The sequence below is a fragment of the Vicia villosa genome, unplaced genomic scaffold, assembly GCF_029867415.1.
Source record: "Vicia villosa cultivar HV-30 ecotype Madison, WI unplaced genomic scaffold, Vvil1.0 ctg.000273F_1_1_2_unsc, whole genome shotgun sequence".
In the NCBI taxonomy this organism is placed as follows: domain Eukaryota; kingdom Viridiplantae; phylum Streptophyta; class Magnoliopsida; order Fabales; family Fabaceae; genus Vicia; species Vicia villosa.
The window spans coordinates 14,776-38,394 of NW_026705114.1; the positions used below are offsets into that span (position 1 = coordinate 14,776).

The 23,619-nt window shown below is 31.3% G+C and overlaps 2 protein-coding genes across 2 annotated transcripts; both read left to right on the forward strand.

Annotated features, from left to right (window-relative positions):
- The first annotated feature begins 1,310 nt into the window (after nucleotides 1–1,310).
- On the forward strand, nucleotides 1,311–5,265 carry LOC131626175 (metal-nicotianamine transporter YSL3-like). Its single transcript, XM_058897006.1, has 7 exons — nucleotides 1,311–1,976; nucleotides 2,248–2,634; nucleotides 2,745–2,917; nucleotides 3,106–3,203; nucleotides 3,286–3,420; nucleotides 3,529–3,836; nucleotides 3,916–5,265. Exons 2-7 carry the CDS (start codon nucleotides 2,277–2,279, stop codon nucleotides 4,845–4,847), a joined length of 2,004 nt encoding a protein of 667 aa, XP_058752989.1. The 5' UTR covers nucleotides 1,311–1,976; nucleotides 2,248–2,276; the 3' UTR covers nucleotides 4,848–5,265.
- Nucleotides 5,266–19,457: 14,192 nt separating this feature from the next.
- LOC131626176 (cytochrome b5-like) lies at nucleotides 19,458–21,868 on the forward strand. Its single transcript, XM_058897007.1, has 4 exons — nucleotides 19,458–19,592; nucleotides 19,856–19,957; nucleotides 21,260–21,326; nucleotides 21,409–21,868. The coding sequence occupies exons 2-4, from the start codon at nucleotides 19,871–19,873 to the stop codon at nucleotides 21,654–21,656; spliced, it is 402 nt and encodes a 133-aa protein (XP_058752990.1). The 5' UTR covers nucleotides 19,458–19,592; nucleotides 19,856–19,870; the 3' UTR covers nucleotides 21,657–21,868.
- Nucleotides 21,869–23,619: the final 1,751 nt, after the last annotated feature.

Here is a 23,619-nt window from a genome sequence, read left to right on the forward strand (position 1 = left end):
TCAATTTCGAGTATATGTGATAGAATGAGATATTTTATATAAAATAACCAAACAATGGAGTGTAATTCATAATCTATTCCGCTCTGATATATTTCATTATGCTCTGTTATGTTCCATCAATCCAAAGCATAACCCTAATTAAATAGACGACATCTTACCATTTTATCTAAGTATTATTAGATACTAATGTGTTTTCGATTAGCCTCTTTAAGCTCCATTTAAACCCGCATCATAACACATCCAAATTAAGATTTAAAATTATATTCAAAAGAGTCCTCAAACTATTTAAATGCTAGACAATTAAAGCTTTGTTTGTCAAACCATATTTTGAGCTTATAGCTTATAACTTATAAGCTCGTATAATAAAAAAAATTGTTTGATAACAGTATTTTCATCACGAGCTTATAGCTTATTTTAGTAGCTTATAACTTATTTTTCAGGCGCTATTTTAAATAGCGTTTTAGCTTATAGCTTATATGTTATTATTTTTTCTTCTATTAGTACCTTTATAGATTTTAATTATTTTAAATATATATTTAATTATTAATTAATAAATGTCTTTTCATGTCCTTTTACATTTATTAATTAGTTAAACCGTTAATTTTACCAAACATTTTAATTAGCTTATTCATCGGCCGTTATGAATTACTCTCTCCGTCCCAAAATAAATGTCACATTTGTAAATATTATTTGTCCCAAAATAAATGTCACTTTTAATTTTCAATACATTTTTTTATTTTTATTTTCCAATTGTACTCTCTAATTAATACTCTTACTTTACTATTTCTTTCGCATTGAATTAATGATAATACAAATACACCAATAACAAAAAAAAGAATAATTTGGTAAAATTGATATTCTCTCTTTCATTTATGATATTTTCTTAATTAATGTGAAAGTGTCAACTATTACATTTATTTTAGGACGGAAAAAATATATGGTATCAATCATAAGTCATCAATCATATACTATAAGTTATAAATTAGTTTAGCAATCAACCGTAAATTTTACCGCACATAATCTGAATTGAATTATTTTTTACTTACAAATATAGGTTTTCATTCACAAGGGACATATTTTACTGTATTAGACTAGTATTAGGTTAGCGAGGGTAGCGACTACTTGACGTGAGACAAGAAATCAGCGAAGGAATATCGCCCACATCGAATGCGACAACGACAACAAGACATTAGCAAACTGGGAAAGGGAATTAGACTAGAGTTCATAATATAATATTATTATAAAAATACATAAATGATCCATCAATATTTTTGTTAGCAAAACGCAAGTGCAATTTCAATGGTCCAAACAAACCAAGAGCACCTCTTTGTTGGTTTCTGGCTCACCCTCTTGTTGCTTCACTGTTACGCACGTCAATCTTGTCCTGTTTGGGTAAGAAACGAATGAACCAAAATCAAACGGTGGTCAGACCATACCACCACCACACCGGGCCCACATCGCACCTGGTCCCCGCATCCTATTATTCTTCGGTTCCGATGTAGAGTGGTTGACCTTTCATCTTCCAGAGTAGCGTGTGCCTCTCACGCCAATCAATCTAATTCCACACGCCTCTCCTCAATACAATAACATCGATTACCCATCTTATGTCAAGAGCCCCTGTTTTTCTTATCTGTTTTTCTAACCACTATAAATATCGCTGTATCTTAGTCAACACTTACCTGGAAACTACCTTTGCAATTTGCAATACATTCTACTAGTACAACAAATTTCAACAAAGTTTAACAAACTCCTATCTTGTACTACTACTAATAACATGTTGTACTACAATGCAACTTAGGTTCAAAGTCACTGGTCTCATTTCTTGTCACTTTTCCCATGACAAAGACAAATATAAATTCATGCTTCCAGGGTTTACAACCGGTGAAGAATCATAGTACAACAATACTACAGTTCATTAATTCAAACCCTGTATTGTCGTTTCTCACAAACATTCAATTCTACCATCAAAACAAAAGGTAAGAATAAGATATTTGGTGAACTTTTATTCTGTTTTTACCTTACGTGTCACAAATTTTCAAGAATCGGATTCTAATTTACTAATTCTGACACTACCGCACTCCTCTCTTTTTTTGTTCAAATAATTATTTATTTATTAGTTCTCTTCATTCATTGCAATGATTTTCAAATACAGTTTCAAAGAGTTTCTATTTTAATTCAACCTATCATTGAATATTATTTCTTTTTTCCCTTTTCTCTTGAACTTTTTTTTTGACATGATTGGTTCAGTTACTAGATTGGAAGAATCTGTGAATCCAATGAATACTATAAACAATGAAGAAGAAAGAGAGATAGAAAATATAGAAGCGGGTCCAGTGGCGGCTATGGATGAGGAAGTGAATAGAATAGCACCTTGGAGGAAACAGATTACGGTTCGAGGATTGATAGCTAGTTTGGTGATTGGAGTAATTTATAGTGTGATTGTCATGAAACTGAATCTCACAACTGGATTAGTCCCTAATCTAAATGTCTCTGCTGCTCTACTTGGCTTTGTGTTTATTCGAGTTTGGACTAAGATTCTTGCAAAAGCTAAGATTGTTTCAGTTCCATTCACTAGACAGGAGAATACCATCATTCAAACTTGTGCTGTTGCTTGCTATAGCATCGCCGTAGGAGGTTAGTTAGTCCTTTCCGTAAACTCTGACAAACAGATTTGACTGGTATAACATAAAGTTTGTGTGTGTGTGTTTGTGCTTTGTTGAAGTGAAATTGTATAATAATTGTAGGTGGTTTTGGGTCTTACCTATTGGGGTTGAATAGGAAGACTTATGAGCAAGCAGGGATTGATACACCGGGGAATACTCCTGGTAGTACTAAGGAGCCTTCAATTGGTTGGATGACAGCATTTCTATTTGTGACGAGTTTTGTTGGACTTTTAGCGTTGGTCCCCATTAGAAAGGTTTTCATTTTAATATTGAATTGAATGGTTTCATGATTTTGTTCATTCAAATGTTGTTAAAAATTCTGTCCAAGACGTGTTAGTTCAGTGTTAAGAGTTTTAATTTCACAAGGGACGAAATGTTGCAAAAGAATTTGGTTCTGTTTGGCTTGCATGATGCTGATGATGAAATTTGTGGTGTTTAACAGATCATGATAATAGACTACAAATTAACTTATCCAAGTGGAACTGCTACTGCGGTTCTTATTAATGGATTCCATACGCCTAAAGGAGATGTCATGGCCAAGTATGAACATGTTTTTGTCTTTTGTTTTGTTTTTCATTGTAGTTTTTTGAAGTTTCTCAAACTAGTTTAACTTCTTTTGCAGGAAGCAGGTTCATGGATTCGTGAAATTCTTTGCGTCGAGCTTTGTCTGGGCGTTCTTTCAGTGGTTCTTTACTGGTGGAGATACTTGTGGATTTGTTCAATTTCCTACTTTTGGATTGCAAGCGTGGAAAAACTCGTGAGTTCTCCTTTGTTTTTTGTTCTACTACTAGTAGTACTACAAGTTCTCAACTACATATGGAATAATTATGTAACTGTTGCTGATTAAAGCACTATAATTTCGCAGATTTTACTTCGATTTCAGTATGACTTATGTTGGAGCAGGAATGATCTGTTCTCATCTTGTTAATTTATCCTTACTTCTTGGTGCTGTGGTTTCATGGGGCATCATGTGGCCATTAATCAGAGGACTAAAAGGAGAATGGTTCCCTGCAAATATAAAAGAAAGTAGCATGAAGAGTCTCAATGGTTATAAGGTTTTCATTTCCATTGCCTTGATTCTTGGTGATGGGTTTTACAATTTTCTCAAAGTTCTCTATTTCACTGCCACAAATATCCATGCCAACATGAAAAAGAAGAATCTTAGTAATACATGTAAGTAAGTGATGGCTTATAATTTTTCCAGTCCTTGAGGATTTCATTCACACTCTCAACATACCCTTGTCATTTGCAGTTTCCGGTAACCAGAAACAGTTGCCTCTTGATGATCTAAGACGCAATGAAATGTTTGCAAGAGAAAATATTCCAATATGGTTGGCATGTACAGGATACATTTTTTTCTCTGTCATCTCTATTGTTGTAATCCCGTTGATGTTCCCTCAGGTGAAGTGGTATTTTGTCTTGTTTGCATATGTTTTTGCGCCTTCTCTTGGCTTCTGCAATGCTTACGGTGCTGGATTAACCGATATGAACATGGCCTATAACTACGGAAAAGTAGCTCTCTTTGTACTTGCAGCCTTGGCTGGAAAAAGTGACGGTGTAGTTGCTGGACTTGTAGGGTGTGGTTTGATTAAATCAATTGTTTCGATTTCATCTGATTTGATGCATGATTTGAAGACAGGCCATCTCACATTGACTTCGCCGCGCTCGATGCTTGTAAGCCAAGCAATTGGTACAGCAATAGGTTGTGTTGTTGCTCCTATCACATTCTTCCTTTTTTACAAGGCTTTTGATGTTGGGAATCCAGATGGTATTTACAAGGCTCCGTATGCTATAATATATCGAAACATGGCAATTTTGGGCGTGGAAGGTTTTTCCGCACTTCCAAGTCACTGCTTGCAATTGTGTTGTGGATTTTTTGTATTTGCAATAGCGGCTAATTTGGTGAGAGATCTTGGCCCGAAAAAAGTTGGCAAATGGATTCCACTTCCAATGGCTATGGCTGTGCCTTTTCTCGTTGGTGGTTACTTTGCCATTGACATGTGTATGGGAAGTTTGATTGTGTTTGCGTGGCATATGCTGAACAAAAGGGAAGCGGGTTTGATGGTTCCTGCAGTTGCTTCTGGTTTGATTTGTGGAGATGGATTATGGATTCTTCCTTCATCCATTCTTGCTTTGTTAAAGATTCGTCCCCCGATTTGCATGAGCTTCTTCCCATCTAGGTAGAATGTTCGGATTTGGACATGTTGCTTGGGTTACAATTATCGAAGTCAACCGTCCAATTTCAAATTATATGTCATAATCATTTTTTAGCTGATTATGTTATTGTGAAATCTGAATTGTATCATCTCAGATTATAGGCAGAAATCTTGGTTCAAAGTTCACACTCAGTAATATTCACTTATAGAGATTAGAGGAAATAGATGTAGCTATGGTCATAATGTCATTACATAGGAGGCTTGGTACTTAGTTATATTATATGTATATATAAATATTACATGATTTGGAATTCCTTGTTTTTTGGATGAAAAACTTTGGAATCCAGATTGATATATAAATCCAACTCATATTTGCACAAGAAGAATAAATTTTGAGCACAAGACATGTCCCTCTTAAGTGAATTTAAGTTTAGATCATAGATTAGAGAACGAGAATCTTTGATTTATTTCTGAAAATAAAACACAACTATCAATAACTACCTATATTTCTCTATTAATATTCTTATTTCTAATTTTATATTTGCAAACTAAATATAAAATATGTACCAAACACATTTGTGAATATAACATTTTCAAGAATATAACTAATAGGTAACCGGTGCTTACGCATGGGGAACGGCGTTGCCGCTTTTTTTAGTAAGAGATCGAGATTAATTCAGTATAGATATATCCATTTATATATTATGAGTGGCGTTCTGAAGAAAAAATTTATATTAGTTAAGTGCTGAAACAAATAATCTTTATATAATTCATAGGTTAGAAATGAAAATAACTATATTTAATCATAATTGATTATTGCAACATGAACTGAAAACTTATTAATCATTAGTTTTTACATAATATATAATATGAAAAGCGCGACAAAAAAATGGTAACAGAAGTCTTTGAAAATTCTAGTAACACACGATGGATGTTGTATCGGATGTTATGACATCCACTTGAGAATTAATTTTAGAATTTCGCAGAGAATAAACAAAAACAGTAAAGAACATAGATGATTGTTTACCCAGTTCAGTGTACAACAACACCTACTCTGGGGGCTACCAAGCCAGAGAGGAAATCCACTATATGCAGTATTAATTCAGATTTAAACACAACAGTTTACCCTCCTCACTTAAAACCTACCCAATGCAATTTCAATCTAACACTAGACCTGAGTCCCTACTCACTCCCCCTCAATCACAGCAGTGATAACAAACAGAAACTCTGAAAAGCAAATTGAAGACACACTTCAAACAAATCTTGATCTTGCTTAAAAGCTTCAATCAAGAGACACAGCACTCATGCTTAACAGCTTAGAGTGACACAACAAATTACAACTCAAAACACCCTATTCCAATACAATCATCAAAGTGACTATAACTTGGAGTACTAGACAACACAAACACAAACACACGTGAAAACAAACACAAAGCACATAATTCTTCACGCCAAAATCTCTACCTCTGAAAGTAGGATTAGCAGTCTTCTTATAGGCAGCACTTGGACCTCGGGTCTTCCAAACATAAATTAGGGTTAACCAAGTTAACCTAAGTTCCACATCATCAGGGTGTTCACACATATGTTGTAGACAGATATTTTAGCGCAAACCATACAACACAAAATATATAGTTTCCTAAATTGTAGCCTGAGATAAATAAAGAAACATAACAGCCAAACATAACAGCCATTGCTGTTAATTACTGATGTCATGACATCGAGCATGACATCCAACAAAAACCTGTATTAGCTCAACCATACAACCTTGCAGAACACTACACATAGCGTGTCATGACATTAGTTAAGACATCAAAACACACATGAATGTTTTACCACAAAATGCAGCCAATATAAAAACATCTACAGTCTTTATGGATGAACTTTATATATATGACACTTATTGTTTGCTGATATTAGTTTAGTACGAAACTATTTCATTTCATAAATGTCGATATTACATTTGGTATGAAAAAGGAGTGACATTGCTGTTCTTTTTTAGTAACATGTCGGTAATATGCCGATATTAGTTTACTATGGAACTATCTCGTCACATAAACGTGTCGACAGGGAGTGATATTGTCGCTCTTTTTTTAGTTTAGTATGGAAGTATTTCGTTTCATAAATATTGATATTACATTTAGTATGCACTGGGAGCAGCATTGCTGCTCTTTTTTAATAACATGTCGATATTAGTTTAGTATAGAACTATCCCGTTACATAAACGTGTCGATAGGGAATAATGTTGCCGCTCTTTTTTTAGTAATATATCAATATTAATTTAGTATAGAACTATCCTGTTTCAAAATGTCATATTACGCACTAGTCCACTAGGAGCGGTGTTGCTGCTTCTTTTTTGGGGCATGCTGGGGTCAATTTACTGACCTTAATGCTGGTAAAAGAGATTGTAAATTGTGTATCAGATGTATGCATGAATATGATGTACATTAGGAGAGGTTTTTATTTTGAATTAGGAATCTCCTTTTTTTTTGTGTTGGCATGGTTTAAGTTATAATGGTTTGAACAGTCAGGATTTCACACTCACGACGGTTTAAAGTTACAATGGTTTGAACTGTCAGGATTTCACACTCACGACGGTTTAAAACCGTTGCAACTAGTATTGAAAGAAAACTCAAACTGAAATTAACTGTCAAAACTTGCAATTTACGTCAGTTGTCTACCCGTTGAAATTTAGGACGATATTTGGAGTGGCAGTTTTAGCAATCATCGCAGTATAGGTTGGCCACACACGTTTTTTCGATAGGACCACAACCATTGCGACTTGCCTGAGGCAGTTCAAATCGCCGTAACTTGCCAAAATTAACAGTCACATCTTCCCAATTTTCTCAGAGTGGTCCATGAAGGTGCCAAACAACAATTTGCATTTTAGGGAGTCAGGTGCACCGGTGATGGTCATATGAGTGTTGGTGGAGACGACATGTTCATAAGGATCAATGCGCTCATCAAACTTAGCCAAAGAGGGAGATATGAATCCTTCGGGGACATGAGCTTCCTATATTTCATCAAAGAGTGATTAGAGATCAAGTACTTCCATTTCCTCCAGGGGATTGGTTTCTTATTGGCACCGTCTAATATTGTGGATGTTGCTCTCAAGTGTTTGATTTTGACGGCGTAGTTCATCGATGGCGGCATACATCTCCTCCAGGGCGTTGACATCAGTGCGACCACTGGTACCCTCAGGTGTGGGGGATGGAGCTCTCGTGTTAATCATGGTCAAGGATGATTAGGTATATGAGTGGAGGGTAGCAGCGAGTACATTAATTATAATGAAGAAGATGTGGCTCAGGTTAATTTTATCGGAGCCCCATGTTGGTGCCACTGTACTGGTTAAAAAGTACATGTGTGTGTGGTATCCCTACAAGGGTATGAGGTAATCAGAGGCCTTAGTAGGTTTATAATAATTTAGGGTGGTTAGGGCTTGTCAGAAGCCTTGTATGGTGATGTTTATGGTGTTTACGGTGGTTTAGAAGACCTGCTTACATGAGGTTAGAAGTTTGTATTATGCAGAATAATGGTGAAGTTATGATATGTCTTTCATCCGTTAGGGGATAAGTATTTATAGAGACTTTGGATCCTAGGATTTAGGAATCCCTTAGAGACAGTAACCACTTCCCTCTAATTAGGGGAGGCTATTGATTACCTACTTTCTAGGGGTTCGTACCCCTTCTTAAACTTCCTTATATGACTAATGGGAGGGTAATAGTGTTATCCACTTTCTCTGTCCCAGGGTGAGCCCCAGTGTTCTGTGAAGATGTCGCCCTGACGGGGCCATACTAGGCGATGACCCTGGAGTCGTTCCTATTTAGGACTCTTACAAGTATAATACTACACGTTATAAATCTTATTAATGTTTAGTTTATTGCCTAAACCGAAATTTTGTTGTTGTGACACATAATAATTCAAATCTAAATAGAAAAATGACAATATAACATGTTTTATTTAATCAATGATTAAAGTCAACGAACGAAATGACTAACGAATTAAAGAGTGAGGATTATATTTATGTTCTAAAATTTTATTAACAAAAAATACTATTTATATTTCTAAGTTTAATATATTTTTTAATTTTTTTTACTATGTTTATATAAAAAATTCTAAAATTAAAAGGAAATTTTACACTAAATCATATGAAGTTAAGGCTCTATTTATAAAGCATAAGTGTATTAATAATTATTTTAACAATACATTTTTAGTTATATTTCATCTCTATATAGAATTTGTAATAAATATTCTTTTTTACTTTTTTTAATGAGTATTTTTTTTATATAAATCGGATATCCTCTGCACGCAACTGCGGAAATAGGATTATAATAGACGGCAAATTCTCTCTAAAAGATTTAACTAATTTTTTGTAAGATCATAATAGACGACAAACTCTCTCTAAGAGATTTAACACTACTGCATGTTTATGGCTAGATTTGAACACAAAACATCTGGTTAAGCTAAAAGAGACTCTACCATAACCATTTTAGTATATTTTAAATTCTTATAATTTACGTAAAAATATTATATAATTTAGAAATAGTTTTAGTAGTATTTAATATTTCACTCAAAAGTGCCTTAAGACCACTTGTGGTTTGACTTTGTTTACTTTGACTAACCCATTGTTTTTGTGGTAGCTGTGGACTTGCCTTAATTTTAGTATATGAGACTGGTAGAGGTGGACTAGTTTGAGTCACTATTACTTTTACAAATAGCTATATTTCTTGTTTTATACATTTTTTTTATATCTACCAACTAAACTATTTTGCATACTCTAGTTTTTTAACATCCATCCAATTCAATTTATATTCAAATGTAGACTAAATTTGAGCATTCTCTCACCATATTAGACTAAATTGAGTCAATTTTGGTTGGCACTGTTTTACAAACTCTTGTGCTTCGGTAAACACCGTTTCATAACAATAAAGTACAATTTTATTAATTTTTTAAAGATGGCCGTATTATCATTATATAGAAGAAAAAACCCGAGAGGGTTGGTCTAGCAGTGAAGTTTGGGCCTCAAGGGCGTGCTTTCTTTGAGGTCCTGAGTTCGGAGGCTATGTTGGGGAACCTAAAAAACTCCTATCGGGTGAATTAGTCGGCACGGAAGGAAGGATACCACTCTATTAAAAAAATTTTTAGCATTTACTATTAAAAAAACATGAGTGAAGACCCATTTTAGTCCCTCACAAATATTATACGAGTCAAATTAGTCATTCACAATAAAATAGACCCAATTTAATCTCTTATAAAATTTAACCGGATCATATTAATCCTTCTGTTAATATTTTTTCAAACCGGTTTTTTCATAGTTTTAAACTGTGATTGGACTGCCACGTTGAATTTTATTTATTTTTTATTTTTTAAATACTGAATTGATTTTTATTTTTAATTTCATTTTTAAACAATTATAAATTAATAATATAAAAAAACCAAAATTGTTTCTTATAAGGAGTTGAACTCAGACCCACGTGGTTAATCTTAAATAATTCTAAATTTAAAAAAAATATACAAAATTTGTATCAATATGGTCTCGAACCTAAGTCTTTTCAGATTAAATGACAGTCAATTTAATACAATAACAATTGATTTGTCTATTTGTAAATGATAGTCACTTTACTAACAATAGAAATTGATTTGTCTAGTTGTTATTGATAATCACTTTACTAACCGTGGAAATTGATTTGTCTAGTTGTAAATGATAATCACTTTATTAACAATAGAAATTGATTTATCTAGTTGTAAATGATAGTCACTTTACTAACAATAGAAATTGATTTGTCTTGTTGTAAATAATAGTCACTTTACTAACCATAGAAATTGATTTTTCTAGTTGTAAATGATGGTCACTTTATTAACAATGGAAATTGATTTGCCTAGTTGTAAAGTGAAAATCATTTAACTTGAAGAGACTTGGATTTGAGACCTCATAGGTAAGAATGTATGTATAGAATTTGTTAAAAATTACTTTATAAGAAACAATTTTGGCTTTTTTGATATTATTCATTGATAACTGTTTAAAAATGAAATTAAAAATAAAAATTAATTTAATATTTAAAAAATAAAAAAATAAAAAAATTCAACGTGTCAGTCCAGTCACGGTTTAAAAGTAAGAAAAGAACCGGTTTAGAAGTAGGAAAAAACGGATTTGAGAAAAATATTAGCAGAAGGACTGATATGATCCGGTTAAATTTTGTAAGGGATTAAGTTGGGTCAATTTTTTTGTGAGGGACTAATTTGACTCGTGTAATATTTATGAAGGACCAAAATGGGTCTTCACTTAAAAAAACATTTAACATTTTACTATTTTCAATAAGAAGAAACTATTAGTTATTTTAACGGTTATTTTCAACAACAAAAAATCAAATACAATTCGTTACAATTTAAAGGAAACATTCTAAGAATATTTAATATTAAATTTCATATTCAAACTCAAGTTTTCACATTTCTCTTATCCTAGATTATATGTGTAAGAATTAATCTTAATTTTTGGAAATAATCCGAATTAATATTGATAGATAAGAATTAATCTTTTCGATTAATTACTCCTTTTGCTCTTCACTCTTCATTCGAGTGAATCAACCACACATTGATTGCCAAATGATTCGGCTGCACAAAGATAATAAGAAAAAAAAAAGAAAAACGAGAAAATTAGGATTTTAGAGAGGGAGAAAGGAAGAAGAAGTTGTTAAATCTGCAGAGTAACTCTCAATTTCTCAATTTTTCGTTATGTTTACAATAGTAGGGTACCTCCCTATTTATAGCTGAGTTTGCTTGCTCACTGATCAAACTCTAACTAACTAACTCAACAAATACACAAAATAAAATAACTGTTAAATCTAACTCTGTCGAAATGCACTTCTTTGACAACAGCATATTTCGACAAATATTTGCTATGAAACTTTAGAGAAGAAGCAAAACTCTGAAAAAGGTTCTTGTAACTCATTCTGAAGCCCATAGTGAGCTAATGAAAAAAAGTCTTATTATAAAAGAGAAAATTATTTGTTTTAAACATGAAAACTCTGCACTAAAAAGTAAGAGTGATATTTTAGAAAAAGAAATTCTCATCAATGTTCCTATGAACTTTGAATGTGCTTCAAAGAAGTATGAAACTTCTTTTTATAACTTTCTAGCTAAAAACATAGATAAAAGCAAGATGGCTTCTATGATCTATGGAGTTATTATAAATGGGAAAAGAGGCATTGGCTATATATGACAAAGGAACAAAATGCTTGACCCTAAACCTCTAGAAAAATTTGTGATTGCTCCAAAAGCCTTGTATTCTCACATCACTTATGGACACGTGCATGATACTGATTATGCACAAAGACCGTAGGTTGATAAAACCTCTGGAAAAACTAACCATAAAGGCTCCAAAAAAGATATGCGTACTTAAAGATAAAATAGTTAGTGTTGCAGACATCCTTAGCAACCCAGTTAAAACACCAGTCATGGTACCTGAACTCTGGATGCTCACGCACATGACAGGAAGAAGGAATATGACGAGAATATGCATAATTTCTTCGATAATAACATATTTCGACAAATATTTTCAAGAATCTCAACTAAAGATGTTTCAAGTTCAGAACGAGATAGATAAGAAAATACCTCTTCTCTGTCTGATTTTGTTTTTGATTCAGAGCTACCCACTTTCGCTTTTGCCATCAGCGTCATATTTGCTTGCTCTTCTTCATAGTCATCATCTGAGGAGTCAGAGTCGTTCCACGTAGCCATCATAACTTTATTTTTACCTTTGAAGAACTTTTTGTTTGACTTTTCTTTGGTGATTCGGGGACACTCATTCTTGTAATGGTCAGGATCTTTACATTCATAGTAGATGACTTCTTTTGTTTAGAGGTTGACTCTGTTCTTCTGTAGCCTCTGAACTTATGTTGTCTTTGCTTATATAGTTGCTTAACTCTTCTGGATAGTAAAGACATCCCATATTCTTCATCAAAATCTTCTTCATATTCTTCTTTTTCAGCTTGAAAGGCTTTAGTCTTTTCAGACTTACATTTGGACTTTAAGGCCATATACTTTCCTTTCTTCTATGGCTCGTCCTATAATGTCTCTCCATAACTCTGTAGATTGAAAACAATTTAAAAATATTAAATGCTAAGATAATTACAACTTCCAAAAAAATAAATAAAAGTCTCATAAACATATATTACCTAGTAATGATATGTTTCATCTTAGGTTTGAGTGGTTTGTCTAACGAACACAGTGTAATTATCATATTTGTCCGAAGAGATATGATAATCAATTGAAATTGATCTCTGAATGAATAATACACGCATATATATAATTAGTAGTATATGGTAAAACATGAAAACTAACTATAATAGATAAACAATAATTTTAAAATTATTCACGTAAGGAGGAATGATGCAATAACATCCTTTCCTCCCACTATTTGGGATGTTAAGAAGTCTTCAATGTTTTTTTGGAGTATTACTTGTAAATCCTACTCTAATTCGATCCAACAATCCATAAGTATCCGATTTATTTAATTCTATACAAATATGATGAATGTACCTAAATGGTTAAACAAAATACAAAAAACACGCGAGGAATTAGTTATATACAAACCAATGGATGTGCCATAATGAGATATACTTACGTGCATAAAACTTGTAGTAACCCTACGTCCAGCCACTGATTTCCAACGATCATATCCTTTATATCTTTAGGAAAGAGTAAGAAACTCTCTAACCCTTCCATATCTGGATCATGTTCTGGCGCAAAAGTAAACATTGTGTCTTCATTGCGTAAAACAGTACATAAAATCTTGGAATATGATCCTTCAGAGGGATTCAACAACCCGTTATCCATTACTTGTGGGGGCGGCTGAACAACTCCTTTTTGTCCTTGCACCACATACAACATTTCTATTAAGTAATTGATCATCATCATCTTCTTCATTTGTACACTATGGGGCGGTTCCACTTATTCTCAACATCATAAAAAACACAAGAACACAAACTAAAATTAGCACAATATATATTATACATTTCAAATATCACAATATTCTCACATACCGCATATCAGCATGATTCCCTGAAGGACCGTAGTAAAGGTTGCATCGTTGTATGTACTTTTTGTAGCAATGCCAATAGAATTGATAAATGCTGATGTATGATGTAACAAATATTTCTTTTAATTAGATAAAATTAAATTGGTATAGGCCATATGAATCAAATACTTCCTTTACAAGGACTTCATTGGTAGCTGGAGATTTTACAAGACAAAAGTTAGGATGAAACTCAAAGAAAACAGAGTTGTCACGAGTAAATTGACTAACACTTAGTGTAAAGACAAGCTCATATGGATATAAAGTTTTGATGAAGACAAGATTATCAAAGAAGGAAAAGAGCTCTCAAGTCAAGATCAAGTGGCAATCCCTCTCTATCAAAGATCATATACATAAGCTATTAATGTCATAGAAGAGAATTGATTATAATGCAAAAGTTACACAATTGCAGTTCATTATGTAATATCTTTATATGCTAAAAATAACATTGTTCCCTTCATCTATAATGTTTCTAAACTAGTATGCATTAATATCATCTAATCCAAACTGATTTTTCAAAGTTTTATGTAGTGTAACCGGATACACAAAACATGTAACCAGTTACAGGTTCATTTTGTTTACTATTTTTGAAAGCTGACAGAGGTGTAATCGATTATACAAATCATGTATCTGGTTATAGGTCGAATTTGTTTGACAAATATGATTGCTATCAAAGGTGTTAACCGGTACACCATGCATTTTTTTTTGAAAAATCTGAACCATTATGTATCCAATTCAATGCAATTGTTCACGGAACTTCTCTAAACAAATGCATCTGATTCATGAGAAATATTAGGACGTATTTAAGCAAAAATACATGAGTTTTTCAAAGTACCTCTTCCATTCAAATTTTCAATACAATTCAAATTTGTTTTGAGATTTTATTCTACATAAATATGGAAACCTTTTCTGCATAATTGTCATATCTTTTGAAAAAAAGTTTTTGAGCATTTAAGGTTGTTATATTTGAATTGTGATGGAATTGATTCAAGTACATCAATAATTTCTAATAGATTTCAAGTTATGTTTTGATCACTAAGTGTGTGGTGACAATTGACTGTAATAGAAAGTGGTGTGATTTTTAAATGTTGTAAAAAGAAATCGGTGTGCTTTCTTGTTTATGTTAGATGATTGTAAGAGATGTCTTGGTGTGAGACTTGTACACAGATCCAACATAGTGAAAAATCCTTACAGAAGCGAAGGGACTAGATGTACCCTTGTTTATAAGGGGAACTAGGATATATCATTGTGTTATTTACATTCTTGTTTTTTAAATTTATGCTATTTATATTCAAATTTTAATAACTTGATTTTAGACAAATAAAAAGAAATCATCTTTGCTTAATATTGATAAAAATCCAACAAATCTAATTCACTCCCCTCTTATGATGCAATATATAGTTATACTTAGTACATTTTTTGTTATAGTTGGTACATGAAGAAGATTTTGCAGAATAAATTTAAATTTTGAATTATATAGAGAATTAAAACAGGAAACCTTGACCATTGTAAAAAAAAATTGATTACGACCTTCAAGAGGGGAATGTTGGTGAACTTTTAAGGCATTAGAGGTGGCATGGTGGGAAGCACTAGAGTCAGGATACTAACTAACAGAGTTTGTAGAATCAATGTTGACCACAAGTGCCTAAGGTCCATGGAAAGATTGTTAAAATAACATTAGGTTAGGGATATGTATCATAATGTAAGGATTCATATCTGGAGGTCTGGTGTAAGTTTGGTTTTTCCACATGAGTTATAAGACCAAGGTAGGTATGGAGTATATGGCCAAGGTAAGAATTTTACCAAGGAGGGTAAGGTTGTGAGGTACTAGATGTGTCACCAAGGGGTAGTTGATGAATAAAGTATCTCTTGGTGTTAGCAAATTGAGGCATCATGACCATATTTGTGACATACTTGACACTAGATTGAGCCACAACCTCCACGATCATGGCCACGACATCCTTAAGACTGCATATTTGGTTTAAGATTCTGCTCGAGTATTTAATATTCATATTAGATAATATGTGTTTATGAAAGTGATCTAGGTGTGCTTCATGACTAAGAAGCAACGTCTCAACTTCTTCAATGAAGATTAAACTGAATTTGCTACTGATTATCGATATGGTGGATTCAAATTCTTGAGGTAAGCCTTCGAGGATGACATCCAAATGTTCACGAGTAGAGATTGTTTCTCTTCAATACCATTAATGGAGCCAATGAGTGAGTAAAATTTCCAAAGGAATTCTGAAACATAATTCCTGCAACTGCCATGACGCATATTACATATATGTGAGTGAAATTGGGAGAGATATTTGGTGTTGAAAATAGGCATGAACTTTATTCCAGAGCATCTACAAATGTTTGAGCCAATTAAACATATAAGCATGACATGCGTCATGGCGACATGAAGTCAGACTAACATAATTTGATCATGTTGCTCCCAAGTATCATATTCATGTGAGATGCGACTTGTACTGGCATCGGTAACATAGTTAAAATTGGTAAGGATAATAGGATTCATAAGAAAGTGATGAAGTTTGTATGCTTTGATTACAAGTTCTACTTAAGTGACTAGTCTTCAAAATATAATTTCTCTGATATCGCGACGAAGGGAAGTTTCTTGGTGGAAAATGACGATACAAGGCTGAGCAACAGTAGATCCTTCGTAGTGTGCACCGGAGCTCCGTTCGAAGAGGCCATATGATCGATGTAAGCTTATAATATCATAATAGAATTACTAATAATGTATTTTGATACGATTCATAAATGCTTATAGATGAAAAACTATGAACTAAATATTGAATCTCAACTTCTAACTTTATTTAATGAATTTAGATTTTGGGCAACCAATTTAATGTCAGATAAACATCATTCAATTAGTTACAATTGAAGTTATGTAACTACATTATAACATAATTTAGTCATGTTTGTCTGCACAAATCTGTTACAACGAGCCTTTTATTAATGTATTCTTAAATCATGTTTGTTATATCTTTAAAAAAAGATCTTTGTATTTTCAAAAATAATTTTTATAATAATGTCTTTTAAAATTTTAAAGTTTTTTTAAAAAAAATTTGTTTTTAAAATATGGAAAAATTAATTTTGACTTCTTATAATATAAATATACAATATTGATGATCAAAACTTAGTTGAAATTGCAATTTTTTAAGAGTTAAAAGATAGTTATTTTACACTGTCATCCAATGAAAATTAATCATTTAGCCATGTTATATAAATTATTTAAAAATAACAGTATGATTTGACACTTAACATAGTTTAATTGATTGACCAGTGTAAAATAATTACATTGTCAGTGTATATCCTTTATTCTTTTTTTTTTTTAAAAATTGTATCTCAAAAATATTTTTTTATAAAATGCTATTTAAAAAAGCTTCAAAATTAAGTGTTTTTTTTTTAATTTTGATATCTAGCAAAAAAATTGTGATAAAATGATGATATATCTAAATTCAAACCAAATTTTAATTTGAAACTTTTATTAAAATTTTATAAACAAAAATATGTAAACTATAAAAATCACTTTTAAAAAAAACTGAAACAAACTCGCACGTTCAGTTTAAAAGAGATACAAAATTTTATTTAATTTATATAAATTTTAATTAAGATAATTTGTTTTAGATTTTTATTGAAGAACTTTTCTTAAACATATCTAAGAGAGAATTTAAAAATAATACTATTTTTAAAATGGGTCCGTTTGTTTAAGTTTTTTTTATAAAAAATTCTAATGAGAAATTGATTTAAATAATTATTTTTAAAATATCATTTTAGATGTTTCATCCTTTTGTCAGAATTTTTTTTAACGTCAAAATTTATAGATAGAACTTAAATTTGCAGATATTCAAATAGTTTTTCATAAAAATTATTTTTGAGATGCATCTTTTTTAAAACATTGTGATTTTAAAAATTGTGATTTTATCTATGTTTTGATCTTTAGTAATGTATATTTATGTTATAGGATGTCAAAATTAGTATTTCAATTTTTAAAAATAAATTAAAAAACTTTTAAAATTCTAAAAGACATTTTCATAAAAATTACTTTTTAAAATATAAAAAAAATCCATTTTTATAAAGATAAAAAATGGGATTTTTTTTTAAATTGTGATTTTATCTATATTTTGATATTTAATAATGTATATTTATGTTATAGGATTTTAAAATTAGTCTTTCAATTTATAAAAAAATACATTTATTTTTAATATTTAAAAAAACATTTATATAAAAATTATTTTTAAAAATATAAAAAAAATCCACTTTTTCAAAGATAAAACAAATGGGATTTGACACATTTAATTAATATCTTTATCAAAACAATAAATAAATTATTTATATAAATTTCTATAAAAAATTTCTAATTTCTCAAAATAAAGTATATTTATATATAGTTACAAAGTTATTATTATTCTTGTATTAACTTCAAAGTTTATTTTAGTCATTTTCATTAAAAATTGTGATTTTATCTTTGATCTTTAATAATTTATATTTATGTTATAGGATGTCAAAATTAGTATTTCAATTTATAAAAATAAATTAAAAAAAACTTTTAAAATTTTAAAAGATATTTATATAAAAATCACTTTTTAAAAATATAAAAAAATCATTTTTTTAAAGATAAAACAAATGGGATTTTTTTAAAATTGTGATTTTATCTATGTTTTGATATTTAATAATTTATTATTTATATTATAGGATGTTAAAATTAATCTTTCAATTTATAAAAAAAAATTGTTTATTTTTTAATATTGTAAAAAGCATTAATATAAAAGTTATTTTTAAAAATATAAAAAAAGTTCCATTTTTTAAAAGATAAAACAAATGGAATTTGACACATTTAATTAATATCTTTATCAAAACAATAAATAAATTATTTATATAAAGTTCTATAAAAAATTTCTAATTTCTCAAAATAAAGAGTCTTTATTTATAGTTACAAAGTCTACTTTGAAGTTGGTTATTATTCTTATATTAACTTTAAAGTTTATTTAGTCCTTTTCATTATAAAGAAAAGATTAAATATATGTTTCAAAATAAATATTTTTTAAAATATGAATACAATTTTTTTTATTTTATCTTTATTTATTAACTTTCACGTAATAAATAAGAGTATTTTAATAAATAATATTAATTTTAAGAAAGGTACTTAATTTAAATAAGACATTTATTATAAATAGTATACTGTGAAATATAAAAAAAAAAAAATTCATGCCATAATACTACTAAATGTTTTTTTTTACAGAAACCATAACACTACTCCCTCCGTCTCATAATAAATGTTTTATTTGAGTTTTGCGCGGTTCTTAAGAAAATAATTAGATATGTTGATTTTAGTGAAAAAATTAGTATCATTTACTAAAATACCCTTATTTATTATAGATAGTGGAGTAGTTGAAAAACATGAAAGTTAATATATAAATATTGTATTGATATTTTAAAAAGACATTTATTTTAAGACATAAAAAAAGTGCAAATGAGACACTTATTATAGTGTTAGGGACTACTAAATTAAAAATATCAAAATATGAAATAGAATACACAATGGCAATTTTGTAATATGAATAATCCACGAGGTTAATTTCATAGCCTAATGAGAATTGATGAAGATTTATAAGCAGGCACATGCTTGATCGCCATCACCAACCACAGAGTGAAGAGATTTGACACTCAAGAATCTACCAAGAACCGGAAGTGGTAACTCTTTTTGACTCTTCGTAATCGCTTTTATCTCTACGCTTTTCACCGTCCTTTTTTAACAATTTTCTATCAATTATGCATGCCTTTTCTATTGTGATCCTGTTTATTGATTTATTCTCTCTTGTGAATGATTTGATGTTTTCCCTTTCTTGATTCTATAGAGTATAGATCCTCTTTATATTTTCATGTTCTGGTTGAAATCAATTTGGGGGTTTGACTTTGATTCTTATGGGTTTTTGTCTGTTTTGGTTTTTTGGCAGTGAAAGAACTAAAAAATGGCTTCAGATCCAAAGGTTCACACTTTCGAAGATGTTGCAAAGCATAGCAAGACCAAAGATTGCTGGCTTATTCTTTCTGGAAAGGTCTGTTTTTTTTGTGGTAATTGAATGTTTTATTTGATTGTTTTTGTTGAAGATGAAGTTTGATCTTTTGGGGTTCATGCATGTCTGACTTTATTTTCTGGATCTTGTAAATTGCTGTGTTGCATGCAGAGTATTCTTTATTGCAATTTATTTTGTTAAGAAATTTGTATTATATTGCTTTTGAACAATTTTATCTGCTACTTAGTGTCTATTTTTAAAATGGATTGTTGCTGATGTTTTGTTTATGCTTTATTTAACTGAATAATAATCGTTTATTTTTTTTCTACACAATCGATCTAAGTCTATGTTTGGTTTCACGTTTGGGACATTCAGAATTGATTTTGGACGCTTATTATTGATTTTGAGGTGTTTGGTTGATCTCAAGTATAATTCAGCATGCGTTCAAGAATTGATTCTACATGAAAAAGGGTTGTACTTGGAAGATTCCATATTATCAAAGAACAAAAGCTAGAAAACTAAAGAACAAAAAATCTAAATTAGAAGTTCACATAAAAGTCAAAAAATGGCCACATGAAAAGAGGAATCTCCTACCAAAAGGTCCTCCCAAAACTTGATGAGGACGGTTACCTACCCTTAAAGGAAAGCAGCCAATGACCTAAATATGGCATAATGATGCAAACTTGACATCACTATTTATTTTTGGGGCCAAAGTTGTACTCTAGATTACCAATTCCCAAGGGAATGGTGTTTCTAGGGAAAATGACATTGCCACTTAGCTACTGGTTCATTTTTAGGCATCCTTGTTCAAAGATTATATTTTAAAAACTTAGCATAAAAGTTTTCTTCAACAATGTACACGTGTAGCCACCTGTCATCATTGTTTGAATTTACTGTTTTGTGATTTGTGATTAGTGTGTAGTAATATCATTGATTGATAACTGTATTATCTAAGAAGCTGGTCATCTTTTATAAGGTTTATATACATTACATAACTAGTTGGAAATCAGTTTCGGTCATATTATTAGCTTAGAATTTAGATGCTTTTATTGGCTATGGTACTCATATATACCCTAGTTGTCCTTGTGATGCACTTCAATGCTGCCTTCCCCTAAACCATCTTCCTACAAGACATTAGCTAGTTGGAAATCTAGCAGAAGGAAAATCACTATTACTGACGGCCAATTTTGAGGCTATTCAAATTCCCTGATCATGCAGAACACTGTTTATTGGCCTGAATGGTCCACCATTAGGCCAAAGACAAATTATTATACTGCATAGTGTTAGTATGTAATAATTTGAATTTTTGTGTCTAAACAAATTTTTGTTGTTCAACCATGTTAGGTGTATGATGTCACCCCTTTTATGGAGGATCATCCTGGAGGCGATGAGGTTCTGTTGTCTGCAACAGGTATGATTATATCATATGAAGGGTATATCACTAAAGCACCTAGGATAACCATATTGATTATACTGTATTGTATGGATTACAGGGAAAGATGCAACCAATGATTTTGAAGATGTGGGACACAGTGATTCTGCTAGAGAAATGATGGACCAATACTACATCGGTGAGATTGATCCAGCAACTGTACCTCTAAAACGCTCCTACATTCCGCCTCAGCAATCTCAGTACAATCCTGACAAGACTTCGGACTTTGTGATCAAGATTTTGCAGTTCCTGGTGCCTCTTCTGATTTTGGGCTTAGCCTTTGTTGTCAGAAGCTACACCAAAGAGTAGATCCTTCTTTATCATCACATTGAACCCTTGTGAGGGGGTCTGTTAGCTATTTATAGCGGGTCATTTAAAGGACAGTGTTTAGTTTCTTCTTGGTGTCTTGAGCAATAACTAGATGATAATGTTTTTCGACTTTCTTTGGTATATGGTATTGGTGTCATTGTGAGTGAGGAACCTAATAATGTTGGATGGTGAATTTCATATCTCTTCATTTAGCATCTGTTTCATTAGTATTTTCACTACCCTTTTTTTAAGGATCATTCTAACTCTGATTCAGTGAGTTTTTGTAAGGTCCTTATTTTCTTCTTGTTTATGGACATGAAAAGTGCAAAGATACTTTTGACCCATTAAATTTGTCATAGGTTCACTTTAATTTAGTGACGGACCGGTAACCTGAAGTCCGTTAAGTCTTGACTTTGGGGGCTCTGTGCATGCTTGAGCTGCAAATATTTACCCCCTACAGGGTGATGCCATCAGAGACCTTGGTATATACCAGATTCACCACATTATTTATACATCTTTGGTCCTCTCCATTTTCTTTTATCTTCTCTTACTATCTATTTCTTTCAACCTCTCTCTTAATTATCTCTTTATTAAAAATATATATAATTGAGAGACAATTAGATTAAGAAAGAGATAGAGAAGAAAGAAAGGGAAGGTAAGAATAATGAAGGAGATGATGTAAACTCTTGTTTACGTTCATTCTGCACTTCCGCCATTAGAGCCACTGCAGCAATGTTGCAAATCCCACTAATCAATGTTGTAGAAGGGTTCTTTCTCTAGAGAAATGTCGCTCATGTTCTTTGATTGGAGCATTCATGCGTTTTTAGCAATTTAGTACTCTCCTACTAATGAAATAATATAAATGTATCAAAATTTTAAGGGATGTATTGGATTGAAACTTCAAGAGATTATTTTGAACAAAAAAATCTTACAGATTAGGGATGTCAACGGAGCAGGGAATGTTCGGAGGATGCTTCTCCGCTTCCCTCTCCACCCCAAAATTTATTCTTCATTCCGATATGGAGGAATATTTTTCCATCGCCACAAATCACCACGGAGATCAAATCTTTAAGAAAGTTTATATATTTAAATAAAAATACATCTTGCATCAATAACAAAAGCAAAAGCAGTTGTTGCTAATATTTTTTCTAAAAATAATAATAAATATTAATGGAACTTGTTGTTATCATGCTATTTACTACCACGGTACCGCTGCCGTCCAACACAAGTGGTTGATTATGTGTGACTGTGGCAAATCTATAACTACTAATTTATTAATTGAATGAAAAACATGTTATTAATGGAAGTAAAATGAATTTGAAGAGTAATTATCATAAGCACAATGAATAAAGGAGAGCGGTTGTAGTGATAAAGAGAACAGATGAGATGATGAATGGATGAGACAAAGATAATGGATGAGACAAAGATAATTTGAGAAAATGAAGATGATGAAATAATAGTGCAATTTGGAGGGTTTTAGAAGGAAGTTAGAATTATTGAAAAAATAAGGGAAATTGTGAAATTAGAGATAAGTTGAGGGAAAGACTGTAATTACTTAAAATAGAAATATTAGGTTATTGTTAATAAGAAATTAGTGGGGCTCTTTTGTCAGTACGTGAAATTGATAAAAATGGGAGAAAGAGGCAAATGTGAGAAGAAGCAAATCAAAAGTTAAAGAGAGAGATTAAAGCAATGGACAAAGCTTGATTTTGCTGGAAACTTGAGGTGAGGGAAATTACTCATTTATGAGTGTCAAATGCATGAAGGATAGAGAAGGATCATCACCCTCTTCTTTGTTTTATATGTTTTTCTCCATTGTTAAGCTTTGTGTGTTCTGATTGAGGTTTATGTGAAAACTACCTTGTTTGTTGTAATTGATATGAAATTCGTGCTCTAAATTATACTGAAATTCGTGCAAGATTGGTATATGTAAATTTGGATGTTGTTGTTCATGTTAATAAGT

What these genes read in the sequence shown, in the direction of transcription:
- LOC131626175 (XM_058897006.1), top strand. Translation starts at nt 2,277, where the DNA reads ATGAATACTATAAACAATGAAGAAGAAAGAGAGATAGAAAATATAGAA. An exon ending in AAAGGAGATGTCATGGCCAA is followed by an intron (nt 3,204 to 3,285) that starts GTATGAACATGT and finishes CTTCTTTTGCAG; the next exon opens with GAAGCAGGTTCATGGATTCG. An exon ending in GAAGAATCTTAGTAATACAT is followed by an intron (nt 3,837 to 3,915) that starts GTAAGTAAGTGA and finishes TGTCATTTGCAG; the next exon opens with TTTCCGGTAACCAGAAACAG.
- LOC131626176 (XM_058897007.1), top strand. Translation starts at nt 19,871, where the DNA reads ATGGCTTCAGATCCAAAGGTTCACACTTTCGAAGATGTTGCAAAGCAT. An exon ending in GGCTTATTCTTTCTGGAAAG is followed by an intron (nt 19,958 to 21,259) that starts GTCTGTTTTTTT and finishes CAACCATGTTAG; the next exon opens with GTGTATGATGTCACCCCTTT. An exon ending in GGTTCTGTTGTCTGCAACAG is followed by an intron (nt 21,327 to 21,408) that starts GTATGATTATAT and finishes TATGGATTACAG; the next exon opens with GGAAAGATGCAACCAATGAT.